The sequence below is a fragment of the Lagopus leucura genome, unplaced genomic scaffold (assembly GCF_019238085.1).
Source record: "Lagopus leucura isolate 7727_CA_CO unplaced genomic scaffold, USGS_WTPT01 Super-Scaffold_100157, whole genome shotgun sequence".
Taxonomy (NCBI): Eukaryota; Metazoa; Chordata; class Aves; order Galliformes; family Phasianidae; genus Lagopus; species Lagopus leucura.
The window spans coordinates 9608449-9628810 of NW_024962334.1; the positions used below are offsets into that span (position 1 = coordinate 9608449).

The following is a 20362-nucleotide window of genomic DNA, read 5'->3' on the forward strand; positions in this document are numbered from 1 at the left end:
GTATTTGTAATTTTGCTTGACTTATGCCATTTAATATCCATACATCTAATTACATCCCATTTGAAATATGTCTGTTGATGTAATACTGAGGAATTCTGTAGATTTGTAGTAGTTGACTCAAGCTTCTGTGTTCCAAATCGCAGCACACAGATGTGTGCTAAAGTCAGTCCAGAAACAGTGCAAATCATAGATGTGATTCTGTATGTGATTTAAGCAGCTCCATCTCTAGACTTCTGCACCTATGTGGAAGTCATCATCTTGAGCACACAATTGCTTAGTGTTTCTATCAGGCTGAACTTGCTGTTGGCACTTGTCTGTATAAATGTCTTGATTTTTCAAACGGCTTCCTCATGGTAATGTAATGCACAGTATCCTCTGCAGGACTGCAGGATGAAAATCTTGATTCAGCCCTTGAAACATATGGCAATAAGCACTATTTCATACAACAACATCAGTGCATATAATCGTAGTTTATGATACTAGAGAGCAATTACGGTAACAGATTCCCTACCACTAGGAGCTCACAATCTAAACAAATACAATATATTTCACAGAAGAGATCAATATACGTAAAGCAGAATTGTCTTCTTTCTTCTAGTGCATATATTACTAACTTAAGGGATTTTGAGCAGGACAAGAAGTTATTGTAAATTAAAATAATGAGGAAAGCAATAGCTGGAGGAAGCATGGCTGAGAGTCCTGAAGCAGGACAGGATACAGACCCATCAGAGGAGTAGGGCAAAGCGTCATCCATAAATGGGAGCTCAGCAAAGTAAGAAGAGAACACTGCCAAAGCAAATAGATTTCAGTGTATTTACTTATCTGTATTAGCAAATCTGTGGACACTGACAAAGATCCTGTTGCACTAAGCTTCTTGGTTAATGCTTGATTTTTGTGACAGCCCCCCCAGATTTCTACAAATTTCTCTGAGAGCTGTAGTAGCATAACTCCTTTAAAAACAGGCAGTGGGCTTTTATTAGCTGGAGGCCAAGCTGTAAACCCATGCATGGATTTGCATGAATAAACGTAATAAAAATAAACAGTATGTTCAAGTGCTGGTATCAATATTTTTCACACGGTAATTGCAGCTTCTGCTCACTGAAAACATTTTCCTGTGCATCATCAAAACAGTTGTTTATAAGAAGTAAGAAAGATATTATAATTTGTGATTTTTGAAAAAAGACTCCTTGAGCAGGACAAGGGAGGAGCAGAGGGCAATTCCCACTCCCAAAAAAAGCAAAAAAAAATAAAAAATCATAAGCAACAGTACTCCTTTACCCTCATGGATGGCTGGCTTAATGATGTTTAATAGTAGTGAAAAACCTGGAGGTAGGAACTGAAGTAATTCTTTCTTCCTACCAATTTATATTCTTAATAATAATTTCCTACAGTGTTTCTCACTGGAGATACTCAGTCTTTTAGGAGTGAAACCTCAGCTCTTCAAGTTTGTGGAATATGCTCTGGAGATGTATTTGGCCAGAGCAAACTGATGGATACAAGCCAGAGCAATTTAAAGAATTGCCTGATGTCTAGCTGCTCACTTTTATCTCTTCACCTCTTTTTTAAATGTCTTGGTAATTGTTTCTGCGCCTGCAGCGTCCATAGTGATAAAGGAGATAGAGTAGAACAAGGTTGAATATGAACAACAAGCCAACGGCAACATCAAATCCAATATAGATATCTGTAAAGAAAAAAAAACAAAGGAGAAGAGTGTTAAGGAGAGACATGTGTGTATGTTATCTTACATACAGAGATAACAGTCTAATGAAAAGTATGTACTATGGAAATGTTTTCATAGTTGAACTTTCATATTCATATCAAGGTTCGTAGTCTGTGTTACATTTAAGTTTGAAAACATACACCTTAATCCTGAAAGCACATGCAGTTTCCTGAGAATGGCCAGATCTTATTTCTAGGTTTTCACAGGGGAGGAGTGACAGACATCTTGTATGTAGTTAATGCAAACCAAGAGTTTCATCAGGGATCAGCAAAACATTGAATATATTCAGGATGGGAGAAATATACTATGACTAATGGAACGTGGCAGTTGGTGCCTTGACCTCCTGAAAATAACATTCAGGAAGGAAGAAAGGAATTTGGCAAAGGTTATCAGCTGTCAGCTGCTGGTAGTTCAAGAAAAACAGCTGCTCTGACTGCACAGATCAACTGCGCTGCATGTGTACAGTGAAAGCTAAGGTATTATAGTACATGTGCCAGAGATTCAGATGCATAAATCTTACTGTGCATGTGCAAGCCATTTATGTTTTGCATCTACAGAAGCTCTGATGAATCCAGCATACACAGGACTCCTTGCATAGCACCTATATGACTTCTATTTCTGTTGTATACTTGCAGTGATGGAAGCTCCCCATGCGAATGTGCTAATAATCATAATCATAATCATAATAATAGCACTGCATTTCTACTGTCGAACAAGTCTATCCTTTACATCCTTACAGAAATTTAATTTAATCTGCTTTCTTCACCCATAGTAAAGCTGGTGCACATCTGTTAAAGGGAGATCAACCTATCACGTGGAAGATACAAATTTTGTGGCCATTGATACAATTTCTGCTTCCATGTCTTACTCAGAAAATTCAGTGCTGTTACACTACCTTTCATTCTGTCTTTATTCCCACATTCTTTTGACCAATTTTCGGTAATTATAGGAGAAACTAATTCAGCAAACTTCTCAAGTGGACAAGAAGAGGTGCATCCTGGCAGAGTGAGTAAGTAAGGATCCACTGAAGAGTCATTCCGATAATGCATTTCAATGCTGTACCGCCTGATTAATGAAATTGAGAAGATTTTTTAAAAACTTAAATAAAAGTTCTTGAATAAAAGATTTCCAACAGGCAGAATGTTGCAAACAGGTTCTAGCACCCTACTCTAGAACCCATTCTTGAAGAATGGAGGTTTTCTAAGAGACATATGAAAGACAGTTTGCCAAAGACAGTTACCACACAGATCACCAGTCAGATCAGAAGGTCCTTTTGAAGCCTTTTGTCTCTTCTAAACCCTCTGGTTTACTTGGGATTTGTGAGATACCTGGGAGATGTTGCTACCATTTGAACAGTTAAGTTTGATTTACCATTTGCTTCCAGTTGGTAAGGACTGTTTTCTTCTTCTGGTGTCTCAAAGCACACAGATATATGCATATCCAACAAATGTGATTTTTCCTGTTTTAATATAACTTTTGTGCCTGTTTTGGCTACTCAGTGAAATACCAGTTTAAAGCAAATTTGTATCCCCTCAGAGTATATGAGAGAAAATGATGTGCAGGAAAAGGGAACCAACTTCTAAATACTCCTTACTCTTACATAGGTAAGAGGATACTTGCCCGCTGTTATCTTGGTAGAGTTCAAAAAACTGGCAAGCAGCATATGGTGGCAGTTTTCCATTGAAAATATTGAGAGCAATCTGGATGGCCCCAATTGTGGTGTCATGCTATTAGGGAAAAAAATCAAACAAAACCATTACTGAAATTCAGTAAAATGAACTACCATTTATAGAGAGTAATGAGGAAAGACTAGAGAGGGGGTAGAAATCCAGGTAAAATGAAACCTGTGTAAATTTGACTGTCAGAATGCATTCAGAGTATTCATTATCAGGCAAAATGTTTACAGATTACTTCAGACAGCAGTGGCCATTTCCATAGAGTACTGCAGTATGTATCTGACATCTTCTGGCAATACTTTCTTAAGAAGAAATAATGAGGGAAAGCATGATTTGGTCTGCGAAATAAATCCTTTTTTTCCAGGCATTTTGCTATCCTTGCCCTCAGGAATGAATTTTGGTTCCAAGAACAGATTAAGGCTGTACAGGGCAGTATACTTGAGGGCATTTCAAATTAAAATCCAAGTCCTTTGAAAAATACTGTACAAAATATTTGCACGCAAAGATTGTTTCTCCTCACCTCCATATACTCAGAACTTTTTAAACTACTGTTTCTTCTGTTCTGACTTACACAATAAAATCTCAGTTTGGCTTCTATTTTTGACAATCAGTGAACCTCAATCATCCACCTGCAGTCTCTTCCTCTCCCCATTACCTCTTTTCTGTATTGTAGTCCCTCTTCTCTGTATTATAGTCTAACTTCTGCATTTTAATTATTATGCAAGATCTTGAACTTCCTAGAGTAATCAGTTTCAAAAATAAGGGTATATATGGTCCCAAGGCTTTAAAGCAGCAATGAAAATTCTGGATGCATATTGTACTTCCTTTTCAAAAAGAATATAGTAGATCTAGAAAATACACAGAAAAGGCAGCCAGAAAAAGTTGTGGTGTTATGCAGCTCCTAAAAAAGGAAAGATTAAAGCAGTTAGGGAAAGGAAAAATGGAAGAAACGAGACAGAAAATAGTACATTCATAAATGAAGCAGAGAAAGTGAATAAAGAATGTCTGTTCTCTTTTAGCCACAATAGAAATGCTAGGAGGGAGTTAAATCAGTATAAAGTTTTGAAAAATAAATAAATATGGAAGTACTTTTTTTTTAACACACCAGTTTAGAAGTCATTGCCACAGGGTGTTGCAGATGCCAAAAGCTAAATGAATTTTAAAAGCAACTAGATAAATTGATGAAAAAATGTCTGTTGAGAGTTATTAAAAGCATAGACAAAGACTCTGACTCAGGAAGTCCATAAACCACAGTTTGCTGAGAGGTTGCATCAGGGAAAGCATCACCCCATGCTGGCATTATTCTCACACTCTTCCCTGCTGCTGCCCACTGACAGAGACAGGATAATGTATGAGCTGAGTGGACCTTGATCTGACCCAAACGGCCCTCTGTGTCCTCTAAAACAACATGAAGTGGAATTTTAAAAAAGAAAGAAGAAAGAATATTCAATGTACTATCCTTTTCTAAGAAGAGGAAGCGTTTGGAAGGAAAGCTGGAGTTCTGCTGTGCATCCACATCTCTGGATAAGGAGCACTTAAGGCAAGATGCAACTTACATAAACTGCACAAAAAATCGCAGGATGAAAGGATATAATACACAGATATCTTTACCACGTACAGTTTGATTGAAACAGGTGTGAGCCTTGTCCTGCTATATTCTGATACTGCCCTGGGTTGAGCTTATTAGCTGAATTGGATTGTATAACTGAACTGAACTATATTTACTCATTTAACTTACATGGAGACTGATTATTTTCTTTCAGAGCTTTTTACTAGTGAAATTGCAGAAATTTTTATAAAAAGTGAGGATACTTACTGCAGAGTAGACCTCCATTTTTCTTTCTTTTGAGGAATTGGTAGCTTGTTTAATACTATTTAAAATAATATTCACAAGGACACCTTAAAAAGATGGAGGGGAAAGGAAGAGGAAAATGAAGATATAACATTTGCATACAACCAAAAAAAGTAAAGGGTTTTGAGTGTCAAACAGAACACATCTACTCAGATCTCATACTCATTTTTTAGCTCATCCCAAGTTCACAACTAGTGAGAAAACAGAGCAAAGGAAGGTTAAATGTATCATTCATCATCCAGGCCAACTGAAGTGACTGGATTTACAGAAATCAGCTAGAATGATCTTTAGATTTATGGCCAATGACACTTCCAGCTTTGTTCTGCTGAGATCTCCATTGTTTTTTATCTCTTTGGAGTGCTGCAATAATGACAGCTGCACTAGCCACTTCCTCTCTAGATGCTGAAGAAATATTTTTGACTATTTACTTTCACAAGTCACTCAGTATCAATTCTTGATTTTATCGAAGACCTTTTGTACTTCTTGTCCAAACCAGAGACACACCAAAGCCAATAGAACAAGGGTAGCTGAAATTCCTTTCAGCACAAGTTATACCATCCTAAGGGAAAAGCACAAAAAAGAACACAAAAAAGAAGTTCTGACCTCATGTTATGGTCAGCTGCCAGCTAGCGAACTTCACATCTGAGCATGTAATTTTTAATGGCTTGACCCAGTGATGTGTATGCCTAGATAATGAGGTTGCTAATCTTTAACTAGGTCTAGACTGTCGAGTAGGTGCATTGCAAAGCATAGCCCCAAACAGTCCAGACTTTGGATACTCAAGCTCACTTGTCCAGTTTTCCTGCTCATGGATACCTGTGAACCATACACTGAATGCCTGTGTCTTATGCTGCTGTATAGTCAGAATGTGCGTAGCTTGTGCACCCAAATCTGGAGCGAAGCAGAAGTGTTAGTTCTTGCAGTAGAAATATAACTTGAATCTCTCATCTTCCACTCTGATCAGACTGTTTTGAAGCAACTTTACATCAGGTTCTGAGAGAGCTATCAGGGTGCTGCTAAGGTTCTGGCACAATATAAAAACAGTGCATCAAAGGAAAAAAAAAAAAGATCAAGAAACATCTAAAATAAATATTGGGGAAAAGGAACTTACACTTAATCTAAACAAATATCAGAGAAGTAAAGATACCAATGATGTCTTAAATTTTTTTCCTTGTTTCTTTTTCCTCAAAATTTTAATTTCCTAAAAAATCTATAGGATAACAAAGACATTTATGTTTATGTAAACCTGTTTTTTTAATGCCTAACCCATGCAAATCCCCATATTCAGCATATGTTATCACATTTAACGTGTCCACAGTTACAAACCAATGTTGTGATTAGTAATTTTTCATAAATAAGGTGACGGGATGTTCTATGTTGTTACAGGCATTTTCTCATTCTTTCTGGGAGTGAAGCATTTTTTATTTACCTCCTTGTAGTCGTGATTTCTCTTCTGTTTTATAAACTCCAAATAGTGATAATAAGGCCAATTCTGCCAGTTTTTCCATCTTGCCCACTGTATCTTTGGTGGCCCATACAGGTAGAGAGTAATTGTGAATACTCTAGTGAGAAAGGAAAGCAATGTTTTTTTATTACATTCCCATCTTTCTATTGCCCAGCCTCACACTACTACATTTGGACTCTCTGAGGCTGTCCTGCATATCTTTGTCCATTATGGTTTTTCTCACCAGCATTCCATGAAATACCCTCTGTGGAAACAGGGATCAACCTGAAGTGGATGAACAGGAAGTGGGCAATCATCTGTGCTGAGGTAATCTCTTGTGAGGCACCATGTATTATTACTGTAACAGTACCACTTTTTTATTCTGTTAGTGTGACAAATTGCAGGCACATGTCTTACCCTCTTCCTGTCCCCTAATAGTGGCCCTTCAGGGTAGAATCTAGCTCCAAATTGTCCCGCCTTTTCCATACAGTGGTTCTAACACATCACTGATCACTTACAGACAAGTGTCACTCTACTGTCACGTAACAGTGATTGTGTCTTAAAATACAGAACAGTCCCATGCTGGGGACCAGTCTGACTCTGTTCACTGCAGCGATCAGTTTTCTATCTTACAGAACAAATTTTTACCTTTTATTTTCAATATGCATGCATTTTGATATTTGCCTTTTAATAGGTTAAAAAAAAATAATCATTTTCTTGTTAAAAATCAATATGACCCAGCCAGCATGCTCAAAGAAAATATACAGCAACATATTTGAAAGGGAAAAAAAAAAAAAAAAAGAAAAGGAATAAAGGGAGTAGATTCTGGTATCAGTTCCTTATGGTAAAACATCAAAAGAAGACAACAGTTTTGAAAGCTGTAAGCTATGTTCTTGGAGTATCTATCACCATTGCACTAAATGAGGATTTAGATTCAAAGTTAAAAAAATAAGCAAATTCAGGATAGAGGGTAATTCTTTTCTAAGGAACCACATTTATATTGTTTAACTGAAACATATATTGGAGTTATTTTCTTAAACACTTTTTCTATAACACTTATTGCATTGTTATTACCTCACAGTACAGTGTATCATATGTATTCCAGAGCTGGAAATTGTCCAGTATTTTCAGATTATTTAGTTCAAGTCCTGTGTTAACTGCCATTGTTTGCAAAAAATCCTGGGGGGAAAAAAACCACCACAAATACTCAGTACATACAGAACATGCATGCATACAGATTCACTAGCTTCCAACCTGACAACATGCAAATGTTTAATGTAATGTTACACACATGAAATCCCTATAAAGGAATATTCTGGTTGAAGTTTTCATTTTTTAACAATTTTGGGATGCTGATTTCTATTTCAGACACCGGTTTTTGCTCAGCTTTACTATGGATGTCTGGTATTCTTGCTGCTACCTTCTTCTCTTCTCCTGACGGCTCCAGGAGGCTACCTGCATCTCATCCACCCTTCAGAAGTAAAGAAGAAGGTGGCACTCAAGACAAAGGAAGATGAGAAATAAAGGGCGAGGGGAAAATGGAAAACTAAAAAAACAACAACAAAACAAAAAACAGAGGCAAATACTCGGGATGAGGTAAAAAGAAGCTGAGGAGGAAACTACACTTTCCTTCACCTATTGAAAGGAGGCTGAGGGTCTAAGTAATAGGTCCACAGCAGTTCCCAAGAGGATTCTTACTGTTTGTGATACCACAGAAGAATAAAGGGAGTGGATAATATTCCTTATTTCTACATTGCCTGTTTCATGCTGGTAGTTGAGAGAGGACTGCAATTTAGTTTTAATTCACCTCTCTGGCAGGTGAATGAGTCTGCCTGAAGTGGCTGAGCTAGCAGAAATTTAGATGTAAGCAAATAAAAATAGAAAATGTTGGGTTTAGCCCAACAAGCATAAGCAGGAAGCCTGCAGCTACTTAGAGAGAATGTCAGGGTAAGGGAAACAAAAGACTCCTGCTTCATTTGTGCAGTAGTGCCATTACGAAGTGCACCAGCACAGCAGTGACACCAGTGACCACAGTCCAGAGCATTTTCTGTCCACACAGTTGCATGAGACAGATATGTTATCTGTACATCCACATTCTTCTGCAGCACTGCAATGGGAAATTCAGGAACACTGACTGTGAAGTTTTGTGTTTGGTTAAAAACGTAAGTCATTGTAGGTCTTGTGATGGACCTAAAATGCAACTCTGAAATAAATTTAGAGTGTTTGCCTGATTGGGCTTGCTTTAGTGCTCTGCTATCATAGAATGATTTGGTCTGAAAGGGACCTTAAAGACCTCCTAGTTCCACTCCCCATGGGCAGACACCTCTCACTAGACCAGGTTGCCCAAAGCCCCATCCAACTCGGTCTTGAACTCTTCCAGGGATGGTGTAACTACAGCTTCTCTGGGCAGCCTGTTCCAATGCCTCATCATCCTCAAAGCAAAGATTGTCTTCCTAATGTCTAATCTAAATTTTCTGTTTTAAAGTCCTTTTCCATTTCCTCTTCATTTAGTCTCACCATGTATGGTTGTATTCTACTTTGAAATTCACTAGATGTTTGGGTTTCATTCTGAAGTTCATCAAAATGCGGACAGCCACGCAGAGGAAAAAGCAGCTTCTGAAACAAGAGAAGCAAAACTTAAAATAGTTTTAGAACTAATGAACGCATCTCTAGTTTCTCTGTTGCTGAGATTTCTGATGTAATATTTGTGATATAAGTTCATGGCCCTGCTACAGCGACTCAGTAACAGTTTGTTTGGGTGCCTTGTTCATGAATTCTTTAACAAAGGAAATGGACTTGTGACCATGATTGCTGGATTTCCATCAATTTAACCAATTTTGACAGGAAGCAGTTACACGTGTGTCAGGGGATTGTTTTCTGAAATGGATCAGAGTTCCATAATCAGGAATTTTAAAAAGCTAGCCTTTCCCTCTTAATTTCTGAATCCCTGGGAGATGCTGCTTGACCCCACCTACTGAATTACCTCTTAGTATACACATGCTGCTTTCAGCTTTTTGGAGATAAGTACTGCATTATGGTAAGCATTTTAAGTAACTACTTAATGGACAGAACTTGAAATATGAGTGACAAATAAACTGTGCTCCTGAAATATCAAAAAAACACGAGTCTAATAGCTCTGTTCTTGTTTGGGGGCATGGTTTCATATTTAATAAACCCTAGTCTATGAAATATGAGGTCACCTAATAGTACGTATTTGATCTGAACCACATATAAATACATATATATGTACTGAACTGTGTGCTGGCAAATATATGCTTTACGCCAGTTGCAGAAGCATCTAATCCAGATGATACCTAATGAGGTCTGTCAGCAAAAAATTACAGTGAGAAAAAATAAATTCACCAATTTATGCCACATCAGAAGCATTTTTGACCCTGCAGTAATATTATCCTGCAACAATACAAACTGTGTAATGGAACTTATTTAACATACAGTGGAAAAATTCCCTGTACAGGGGCTCTTAGTAAAAGCCACTAAATTTGAATATCTATTGCCTGTGTAGGACTGAAAGAGGAAGAAGATCTGCTCTGCCATTCGATGAACAACAGCAGACTGTAAATAAAGGGCTTCTCTTTTTGTTTTATAAATATGAGGCGTTGCAGCAGCCACCAACTGACAGTAGTACACTTTCAGTTGGACACACTTCCATGGGGGCATTTTCTCTGCAAAATGAAGCTGGAGAATGTTGTTTAATTACACAATAACAAATCTTTCTCTTTCTGTATGGCTTAATTATGCTCCTCTAGGTCTTATTAATTAAGCCACTCCTTTTGGCCTCATTAAACAGTGTTCAGTGCTGCTGCCTGTCAGGTCTTGGGAGATCTCAGTGGCTGAAAAATGAACTGTGATTAGGTTGTTGCTTTTTTTCTTCAGGATTGTACTTGGCCTCAATTTCCCATTTTGTGTTGCTTGGGGCTTGAAAACACTGTCAAACGTCTGTCTGGCTTGGCAAGACAACAGTGGTTTTTTTTTTTCAGGTGGTTTGCATAGTTAGCAAGAATTTTGAATTGATTCAGTGAGGTTTCATCACACACTGTGAAACATCAATACCCATTTCTGAAGCAGCTTCAGAAGTGAGGGGGTACCAGGCCGTCCTACAGATCAGCTTGCATTCTCCAAACAGGTCATGGCACTGTGGTACCCCTAGACACCCGTAAGGACTGTGAGATTTTATATACATAAGGCTCTGGCCATTCTGATGCTTTTACATGTCCTGTGGTGTGAGAACTGCCCCTAGTATTCCTCATTTAAATAACAGTGACAATATTCTTTTTTGTTTAGGAACATAGGCAAATTTCAAGCTGAACTGCACTGTGCCCAATCAATTCTGTGGAAACCCCTTCTCCTTGTAGCTGCTTTTGAGCACAACAACCTTTTTTTCCTTGTCACAGGTGCCAGTGATACTAAAATCTAAACCTGAGTCAGCAGGAAGACCTGCTTACAGCAAAACTTCGAGAAGACCAATCATTCAGATGGGACTGCTCTTATTACAAACTGTACGGGAAATGTTAGTTTCATTAAGTGTTTGTACAGCATAAAAGGACCCCTGTCTGTAATTAGAGTGCCTAAGTGCTACTAGAACAGGAAAGTAATAATTGAGAGGTCATTACAGTGGCTGATGTAAATCCCATTCCTTAATATACTAAGAATCAACTTGCTAAGGAAGGGAATGTTATCTAGCTGAATGATATTCAGAAAAGCACTTCCTCTCTATGCTGTTTTTGGACAGCTTCCTTGTAATACTGTCCAAATATGTCCTTTTCAGGAGAAATGTTGGAGCTTGATGAAAATGTGTGTGGTTGACACATCAGGTATTCTGCAATGTGTCAAGAGTGAGGATTTTATTTTCATGCAGCTATTACACTTTAAGTTATGTGTGTCAGCCAGTAGCTATGGTTGATGTTCTCTATCAGATTGAACTCAAAGAGAATATAAAATGTTTGCTATAGTCTTCTTTAAAAAAAAAGAAAAAAGGAAAAAAAAAAAAAAAAACCCTTGGAGAAATCCTAAGGCATTATAGGAAGCATCCAGACAATACTCACCCGATCTGTTGATTTTGTTACAACATGAACAGGAATTGGTTGCCAGAGGAGCTCAGGGTTCCAAATTTGACTGCTTGTTGGTGGAAAGAGGCCAGAAAGGTATGACTGGGCACTCATAATGGTACGGTCAAAATCTGTGCTTTGGATATAGAACTGAGAATGAAATGGCAAAGAGTTAGTAAATAAATGGCAACAATAAAAACAAACAAACAACAACAAAAGAAAAAAAAAAAAGAGGAAACAACTCAACAATCCTGGCTTCATGTTTTCACTTCTGCTTTCGCATAGAATCAGAGCAGTGAAACCATAACACAACTTTCTAAGGCTCTACTACATTTGCATAAATGAAATTGCCAGTGCATCTTTAACTTTGGAATCTAACCTTCCATCTGAACTAAAAAGAACAAGAACATATGTTCTAAAAGTATGAAGCTTTCCATTTTCTGATGTTTAGGGTTACACTGATGCACCTGCTGTACCTCAAGGATGAAGGCACTTTTAACCATAGTGGGTAATAAAACTTCTCTTGAAGACATGGCAAAGGTATAGTCTTTTATACTTTCTCATCATTGCATCTCTCAGACACTGACCAAAACAGTAGTGCTGTTTCCCCTCAGTGAGTCTGTGCTATGTGACAAGCACATTCTAACAACTGGGAGACTTCTTGTTCACAGGATGACGCACGTGAACATGGCTCATCGCATTACTAGATATATACTCATCTTTAAACAGAGTAGAAAAATATTAGGTCACTATGGATAAATATCCAATTTATTAGATGGTGTTGAGCTGTTCAAGCCTGGAAAACTGGTCAGTGGAATACTCAAACTGAATGTAGAAGCCTAAAGTTAAAGTCTCGACTCCATGTTTTCACCTTGACATAAAGTCTGACTTTTAAGGTTCTTCTGTTACCTGGATTTTGCATTAATGAAAGAAATATGATGATGTCCTTTTTGTACAGAGTCCAACATTCTGCTATTTCAGATAATTGTCCTACAGACAAGTTCTGCTTTATACCTCTTTCCGGTTGTATGTGCTGTTCAAAAAGTTTGAATATCTTTTCCTCGTGTACTGTCCAAGTTCAAAGAGCTGCTGCATTCCAGTCTGTGAGGCAAGCATACAGATGGCAATTAGATTAATATGACTGGAGAATGTTAAATATGTTTCTTTTCTATTTTCTTTTTTATCTTCAGCAATTTCTTTGTACATTACTGTTAACGACTTGTACAACATACTGCATTTTGTGGGTGATAAAGAATTTTTAACTGAAATGCTTATAAATATTTATGAAAAAAGAAACCAATCTGAGATTTTAAGACTCCAGCATTATTGCAGAACAGGCAATGAACCTGATTCTGTACAAAGTACTGTTTCCACAGTGCTGTAGCTCTGTAAATGCTCCTGGAGATATTAATAATCAACACTAAAGAATATGTCTGTTAATGACATCTGAAAAAGGAAGATCGATAAACTTGTGTTCATTATTGTCATTGTTATGCTATTTGATCAACCTGATTAATTTGTGGTTTACATTACGTGTCTTAAATAACTGTTTTCCCTTTGGTTTGGTACAATTGCAGTTGTCTTCCACTGCACGCTCTCTTTTCTATTATTCATTTCAAATGCTCTGAGCAGAACTTTAACTTTTAGCTGTCAGAGAAGTACATTCTTATTATGGTTGATAAAAAGATAATAGAATAGAAAAAGAGCTCCCCCTAAAATCTATGCCAAAGCAGCAACTTTTTGTTAAATTTTTTATTATATTATAAGCTCCTTGCAGGGAGATCATAACGTGTTCTCTGACTGCCTGAATTTTATCGATCTTTCAAGCCTCCCTTCAAATAATAAATACTGAATTGTCTCTGATTCATGCTTCTGCATCATGATGATGTATTGCTACAGAATGCATTGGCCGCTCTTTGCTCCACATTTGCATATGTCAAATACAGCTAAAGAGCTAAGGCTTGATGTTAAGTAGGTTCAGCATATCCTACTGAAGCTCTGGGCTGAAGGCAGTCTCATTAAAAGACACACTGTCCCCAGACGCAGCTTTCTCCTACAAGACTTGCCTTTCTTTGTGGGTAGGTGCATGCTAGTAAAATTACAAAATACGGATTCATCACTTGACCTGGTGTGCACGTATAATTAATTAATCCTAATATAGATCCCAGTGTTTAGTGGTCATCAGAACTTCAGTGATGGTTGATCATGGATAATCTTTAAGCTTGTCATTTGTTTGAAGGCAGACAAACTCTCAGGAAGCGGTTGTTTGTAAGAAGGTATTTATGTAGCTATGATGAATAAGACTTCAGTTTAACAGAAGCTGGATGAATAATATTCCACAAACATTTATGAATTATTGAGGATTGCTAATGGCAACTGTCAGTATTTGGGATTTGCTGATGTTTGCAGAGTACACATCAAAATCTGGCCACTTTCTATTTTTGTAGCATATATAAGTGCTACTAGTGAAATTAACATACCTTGGTAAGTTGTCCAAATCCTTGGGGCCATTCACTTTCTTTGTGTAAATCAGTTGGAAAGTTTACAACAGGTGATCGGTCACCATGCCGGAAAACCTAATAAAATTCACGTTAACAAAGCAAATCAATTACTGCTAGCATTCCATTCTTCCCTGGCTAGAGGAACAATCACACAATTTTACTTCCAGTGCCATTTTTCAAATATGAATATTAGAAAATAAGCAGCAACCTAGTCAAGTAGGATTAGAGTACGTTCTTTACACAGAAAAATAGATACTCTATATAGGAGTTCAGGGGGCATGATCCTGATTGTTCCTTCATTTAGAACTCAGAAATCTAATGAGCCAAAATGCCAATGCCCAGATTACATTCATAGCTAGGCATCTATACAAGAAGCTTGGTTAAATTTTGGTCACTTGACCACTCCAAATTTAAAAACAGTTCCTGGTGTGCTTATATGAGGATTTAACTACTTTGGCACTGCACTTGAAATTGTATAGACTACTTTTTTTGTAGTGTTACCTTCAAGGCACTCTTATGTTTAATTTCGTGCTCATACCATAATGTAAAGAAGTAAAAGTTTATCAATTACACTTTTAGCTTACTTAATATTTATTGCTATTTTTACACGTATTTACTAGAATATTTAAGAAAGCATCTTTAAATTTTCCTGTTAACTTCAGTGACACCTGTAGAGTTGAGAGACACCAAATAGTTTGGTTGGCTGGACATTCCAGCATGGTGAATGTTAGTTTGATATTTGCAGTCACACGATTTGTACATCAAGAAACTTTAAGTGAGCCTTCTAGTATCTTTCTTCCACCATACAAGGAAAGTACCAACTCCCAGTTAAATAGCTCTGAAAATGTCTGTCTTACTCTCCCTAAATATGCCATGTACAGACTTAAAAAATGAACTCCACAAAAATTTCATCTGGAAAGAAACACTGGAATACAAATTCATAGGGTTCCAGGCAATAGTCCAGGGATGCTGGTCCAAACTTGAAACAGTTACCTTCACTTGTATCAATGTTCAAATAACCAAATTAATTCCTGATTTTGAAGAAGAAAAAAAAAAGTCAATGTGAAAGTGTGGTATATTTGTTCATAAAGTGTCATTTATTTCATAATAACACACTGATATAGTGATATATAACTTGATTATAATTAGTACTCCCCATTGCCTAACTAAGCCACATCATTCTTCCCATACATCAGTGACATGAGTTTGTTTGCCAGTGCCACATTTGCTAGTTGAACTCCACTGAAAATGTGGTCAACCTGAAATAAATACTGCTCATTAAATCAAGAAGTCATTTTTTTTACTAGCATCAATAAAATATTTGATTAATAATGAATTGCTGAGTTAAAAAAAAAAGAAGATAATTCTGAGTTCAAGTATAGCAAAATAGTTCATAAAATATTATTAAATATCTTATTTTTATCTCTGTATGCAATTTTTAATTCTGTACATGCTTTTTTTTTTTCACTAGTCTGGAATCTCCGTTCATTTTCTGTAATCATTTCTCACTGAACTTGTAGAAAACAGCAGAACAGGCAAAGAGGTACAATGTCTGGTCCTCGATTCAGTTGGAGACATGAGAAATGAGTGAGGGGACTTTTGTGTTAGCGCTTATTTCTAGTGTTTTGACATGCTGATATACTACATTGCCATGTAGCATTAATTAGCTTTTCTGAACAACCTGATGTCTCTGTAAAGAATGAAGGTTAAATTCCCAATTAAAATGTAGCTGTGTACTTTCTTGTTAAATTACCCAACTCAACAGAAAATCATTTTAATGCGTAATTGACAGTTATTCAAACTGACACGATTAGATTGCTATTTTTAGGCAATATATAGTAACAAATCAAAACCTGGCCCAGAAGTGAGCCTTTTTCATTAGTCTAAAAATGTGTTAGATTTGAAATACTAGTTTGTGATGCTTTACACTTAATATGCAACACAACCTGCTGTGTATATTTCAGTGTCACAACAGTCAACCCCGAAAAACATTCAATAAGCCAGAACAAGGTAGCATTTTACCTGATCAGAGGTGAGAAGGCAAAAACAAGGATCCAAATATATGATATAAGGAGAAAGACCTGTGCGTCCTGGTGGGCAACAGGTTGGCCATGAGCCAGTAGCGTGCCAGTACCTGCTTCAGCAGGGGGTTGGACTCCATGATCTCTTAAGGTCCCTTCCAACCCCCACGACTGTGATTATGTGATTTTGTGAATATAAGAATATATGTGGGAGCTGGCAATCTAAAGGAAAAGATTTTTTTTCTCTCTTTTTAACACTGAGAAATGGAAAGAGTGGGAATTGTTCTCTTCAAAAAGCAGCACAGTTTCTTTAAGTTTACTCAAAAGAGAAAAAAGTTCATTTCCTTATTTGAATTTTTGCACCAGCATTGTATGGTGACACATAAATATGATATTAACACTAACGTGGAAGTAAAAAGAAAGAAACAAAAACTACTGCTAAGACTAGAATCCTGTTTTTAGGAACTGAAAGACTAAACTTATCAGATAGCTGATTTTTGTTTGTGTTCAAACTTTTTTTTTCCTTGCTGCTTCTGAAAATGACCTTGCTTCTGTTATGATTGAAAATGAGATAATGACCTCATCAGCTGCTCAACACAGAAGGCCAACTCATTCAGTAATATCAGTAATATTCAGCTATGTGTCAGGACACTTTTTTTTTTTTTTTTTTAACTTGGGCCTTTTGTCTTCTTTGTTAGACTACTTGATGCTGTTAAGAAAAACATATCCCTACAAAGCCTGCCCTGATCAGCAATATGTATTTTTCAACACTCTGCATTTGGAACTGATCATTCCAGTAACATTAAAAATATTGGTGCGCTGCAGAATTTGTTACTCTTGGGTTACAGATTGTCTTCCTGACCTGTCAGAGGACTTGCAACAGGGCAGGATTAGAGAAAAGGAAGAAGGAGGCATCATATAAGGAGAAAAGACAAACAAGAAGGAGAAGAACACAAGGAAAATACACATGAAAAGTGGAAAGCACACCTCCTGTGTGTGTTCACTTCAGCATCTCAATATGTCACTTTACATGACCTCAGTTCTCAAAAGCATAAGATGCAGAATTTCCTCTCCTTCAGCACCAGTGCAGCTTGAAGCTGATTTGATGTTTCGGCTCTCCCATTCTTTATTACAGCATACTGAGGGTGAACACATCAGATCAAAATGGCCACATGACTCAGACTTTGGCCAGCACTTGCTCCTATTGTTGTCAGATGAAAGATCGTGTTGAAGAAAAACAAGGGTAGATGAGGGGAAAGCTGAGAATATGGCACGTATATGTGTATAAAACATCTTCATTCAAAAACGTCATTAATTGCAGTGCACAATGTGGCACAATAGTGAACCTCACATGGAGGTTTTTTTTTCAATTTTTATTGACAGACTCAACTTCAAACAAGATTTCTTATATTGCAGCTAGCAATAAGAAGGAAAAGAACAGGAGATCTGTGGAACCAGTCATGCTGCCAGTCCATCATAGATGCAGAAATACTGAGCATGTTCAGTCAAGATTTCAAATGGCTTGTGTTGATTAGATAGATAACATCCTTAGTCAGCACATCCTGTTCTGAGGAAAGGCATGATGAAATCACACCACTTCCAAAACCACACCTCTTTGTGTAAATGATAGCTGAAATGAGTGCCTGTCTGGAAGCAGAAGTTACAGATCAGAACTTCTTTACAGAGAGACAATAGATCAGTATTGCATTTCTACCTGGATGCCTGATGGTCCTAGATAGTTGCTATTTCCTTCTCTTACATCCAAGTCGGTGCCTAAGAATTATGGTAAGGGTTAATATCTACAAGTGAGGAGGAAACCTGAAACAGCATTTTGACAAATTGGCTGGTGTTACAGCTTTTCACCACAAAGTACTTGTGGCTAATAATTAAAACACACAAAATCAGCACAAAGGTGGAAGATGCGAGAAGAGAGCAATTCAGCACAAATCTGGAAGTGAGCAAAAGGGAATTTGTTTGGTTCCACCCTCCCTAGCAGATGCGTTTTATATTGTGCAATTCTGCTAAGAAAGTTCTTAAAAGTCATTAATGACACTTTTTCACAGTGCAATAATACTCTCAGGTGACTACATAGCAACTTACAGACAATACAGCTGGAAAACGGCCACTGAATTAACTCAGAAAGGTGTAGACTTACATCGACTGTAGCCTGTCATTTTATCCCATTATGTCAATGAAATGTTCTGGGGCCAATTTCTATTAGTTTCCCTTTCTGTTTCTGCTAGTAATTCTGATCACATGTGAATTCAATCTGTGAATTTAGAAGACAAAATTCTTTTTTGAGCAATCAGAATTGAGCAATCAGAAACCATGCCTTGAGAAAGGAGGTATACACTGATAATAAGGCTGAATCTATTGTAACTTTTCAGCTAGATTGGTCGATCTAAGAAAAAGTGTCAAAGATAAAAGAAAGACATTTAAATGTATATTTAAAATTAAATATACAAATTTTAACATTAATTCTGATAATTCATAAATAGAGTACATATCAAATACAGTGCTATTTTTTTTTTTTTTTTTTCTTCTCTTTTGGGTAGGTGGAGAAGATAGCTGCCCAAGTGTGATAAAGAAGCTGATTTAGGATAGGAAGGATCTTATCTCCATAATGGCAAGCCTTTCCTGTAACTATTTTTTTTCCAGTAGCATTGCTTGTTAGCACACAGTAACTGCAATTCAGTAAATGCCTCATTCTCTTCAGAGAGTTAATTCTCCAAAGCATGCTGACAGCCTGAATTGACCCCTGCATCTAGCTAGTTCTCCCTTTCACCACTGAAACATTTAAGGATATTACTATATACAGAACGTTATGGAATTAGTTAGCGTCGAGTCCCTGCCTTCTTTAGGGTCTGATAGAGCAATAGGGCTCAGCAGGAATAGAAACTGGTTTTTCTGGTGCACTCTGGCCTCTCTCCAAGTGGCACATCTGCATAATCTAGCCAATACAGAAGGGTGGAAGAACATCTTAAAAGTAAAATTCCTATTTATATATGTAAATTCAAATCCTCAAAACTTTATGTTGAAAATATCACTTTAAACTAACTATTCTATATCAGTATACCCTTCTCATTACAAAAGAAAGCCCCAATTGGAATGCAAAGGGTTGTGATGGAACCTTCACCATCCAAAATACTTTATTGAATTAATCTCTCATTTACTTTAGCTATGGAGGAAACTGATGCTGAAGTACTGTCCAGTTACTTTAAAAAGAGCAGTGAACCAGGACAATACAATTACAGTCTGGTTTCAAAATAACTACAGTAAATGTAACACCCATCTCAGATCTCTACAGAAAATGCCCTTTTCTTAGTACACTATCCTGATTCAGTTCCTGATTCAGTTGTTCTGAGCAACTGCTTCCATTTTTATGGTGACTTCTATTTTGCAATTTCAGAGCACCTTATACCATCAAAAGCTTCAGCTTCCAAGCACAAAGAAGGTAGGCCACGATCACAAGGGCTGACTATGGAACAGATAAACTAGACTTAAGATCTCTGTGCCCCTGTGCACTATGCCTCTACCACAAAGCGACGTGGTTTGTTTACACTGAAAAATAACTAGGAATTAAGAGGTGAAAATTCTTGTAGCTACAGGCATTCTTATCTTAAGAAGCCTTTAAATTTAGTAAGAAAAAAAAAGGTTGTATTTTTAAGTCTAAAGAGAGGCTAAAGAACTGCACACCTTGTTTGACTTGACAGACACACCAAATTCCCTGCATATCCCACAATTAAATAGAAAACAAATCTACTCACTGCAACCACGAACTTCAGTTCTCTTTCTGCAGTTGCTAGCTGAAACAGAATGAAGGTAACATGAAAAGCAAAACATAGAATCCGAGATGGGTTGGGCAGCCATATCACTCCCATCCTGGCAGCAGATGAAAAAAGTACTTGGAGCTCCTACAGCTGCTTGGGCTAAACAGCCAGGAAGGGAGGCTGGACTTCAAAAGGGGTGGAACTGTGGCTGGCAAATTTCAAATCCAGGAGGAATGTTGTGTGACGACACAACAAACCCCATCACTCTTTGTTTTCAAATTACTATTTACATTCCATTGAATCAAGTCATAA

General features: G+C 37.2%; 1 protein-coding gene across 1 annotated transcript; it reads right to left on the reverse strand.

Annotated features, from left to right (window-relative positions):
• Positions 1-1562: 1562 nt before the first annotated feature.
• Positions 1563-20161, reverse strand: ACP3 (acid phosphatase 3). The gene is made up of 11 exons (XM_042888872.1): positions 20048-20161; positions 14239-14334; positions 12773-12859; positions 11756-11908; positions 9210-9308; positions 7767-7871; positions 6678-6810; positions 5213-5295; positions 3341-3447; positions 2616-2785; positions 1563-1681 (listed from the first exon to the last, which is right to left on the reverse strand). The coding sequence occupies exons 1-11, from the start codon at positions 20159-20161 to the stop codon at positions 1563-1565; spliced, it is 1266 nt and encodes a 421-aa protein (XP_042744806.1).
• Between the last annotated feature and the right edge of the window lie 201 nt (positions 20162-20362).

Bases quoted from the DNA above. Each gene is read 5' to 3' on its own strand.
- ACP3 (XM_042888872.1), bottom strand. From the start codon at position 20,161: ATGGGAGTGATATGGCTGCCCAACCCATCTCGGATTCTATGTTTTGCT. The intron at 3,448-5,212 runs GTAAGTATCCTC...TTTCCCTAATAG, and splicing joins AAATGGAGGTCTACTCTGCA to CATGACACCACAATTGGGGC. The intron at 2,786-3,340 runs GCAAGTATCCTC...TTCATTAATCAG, and splicing joins CTCTACCAAGATAACAGCGG to GCGGTACAGCATTGAAATGC.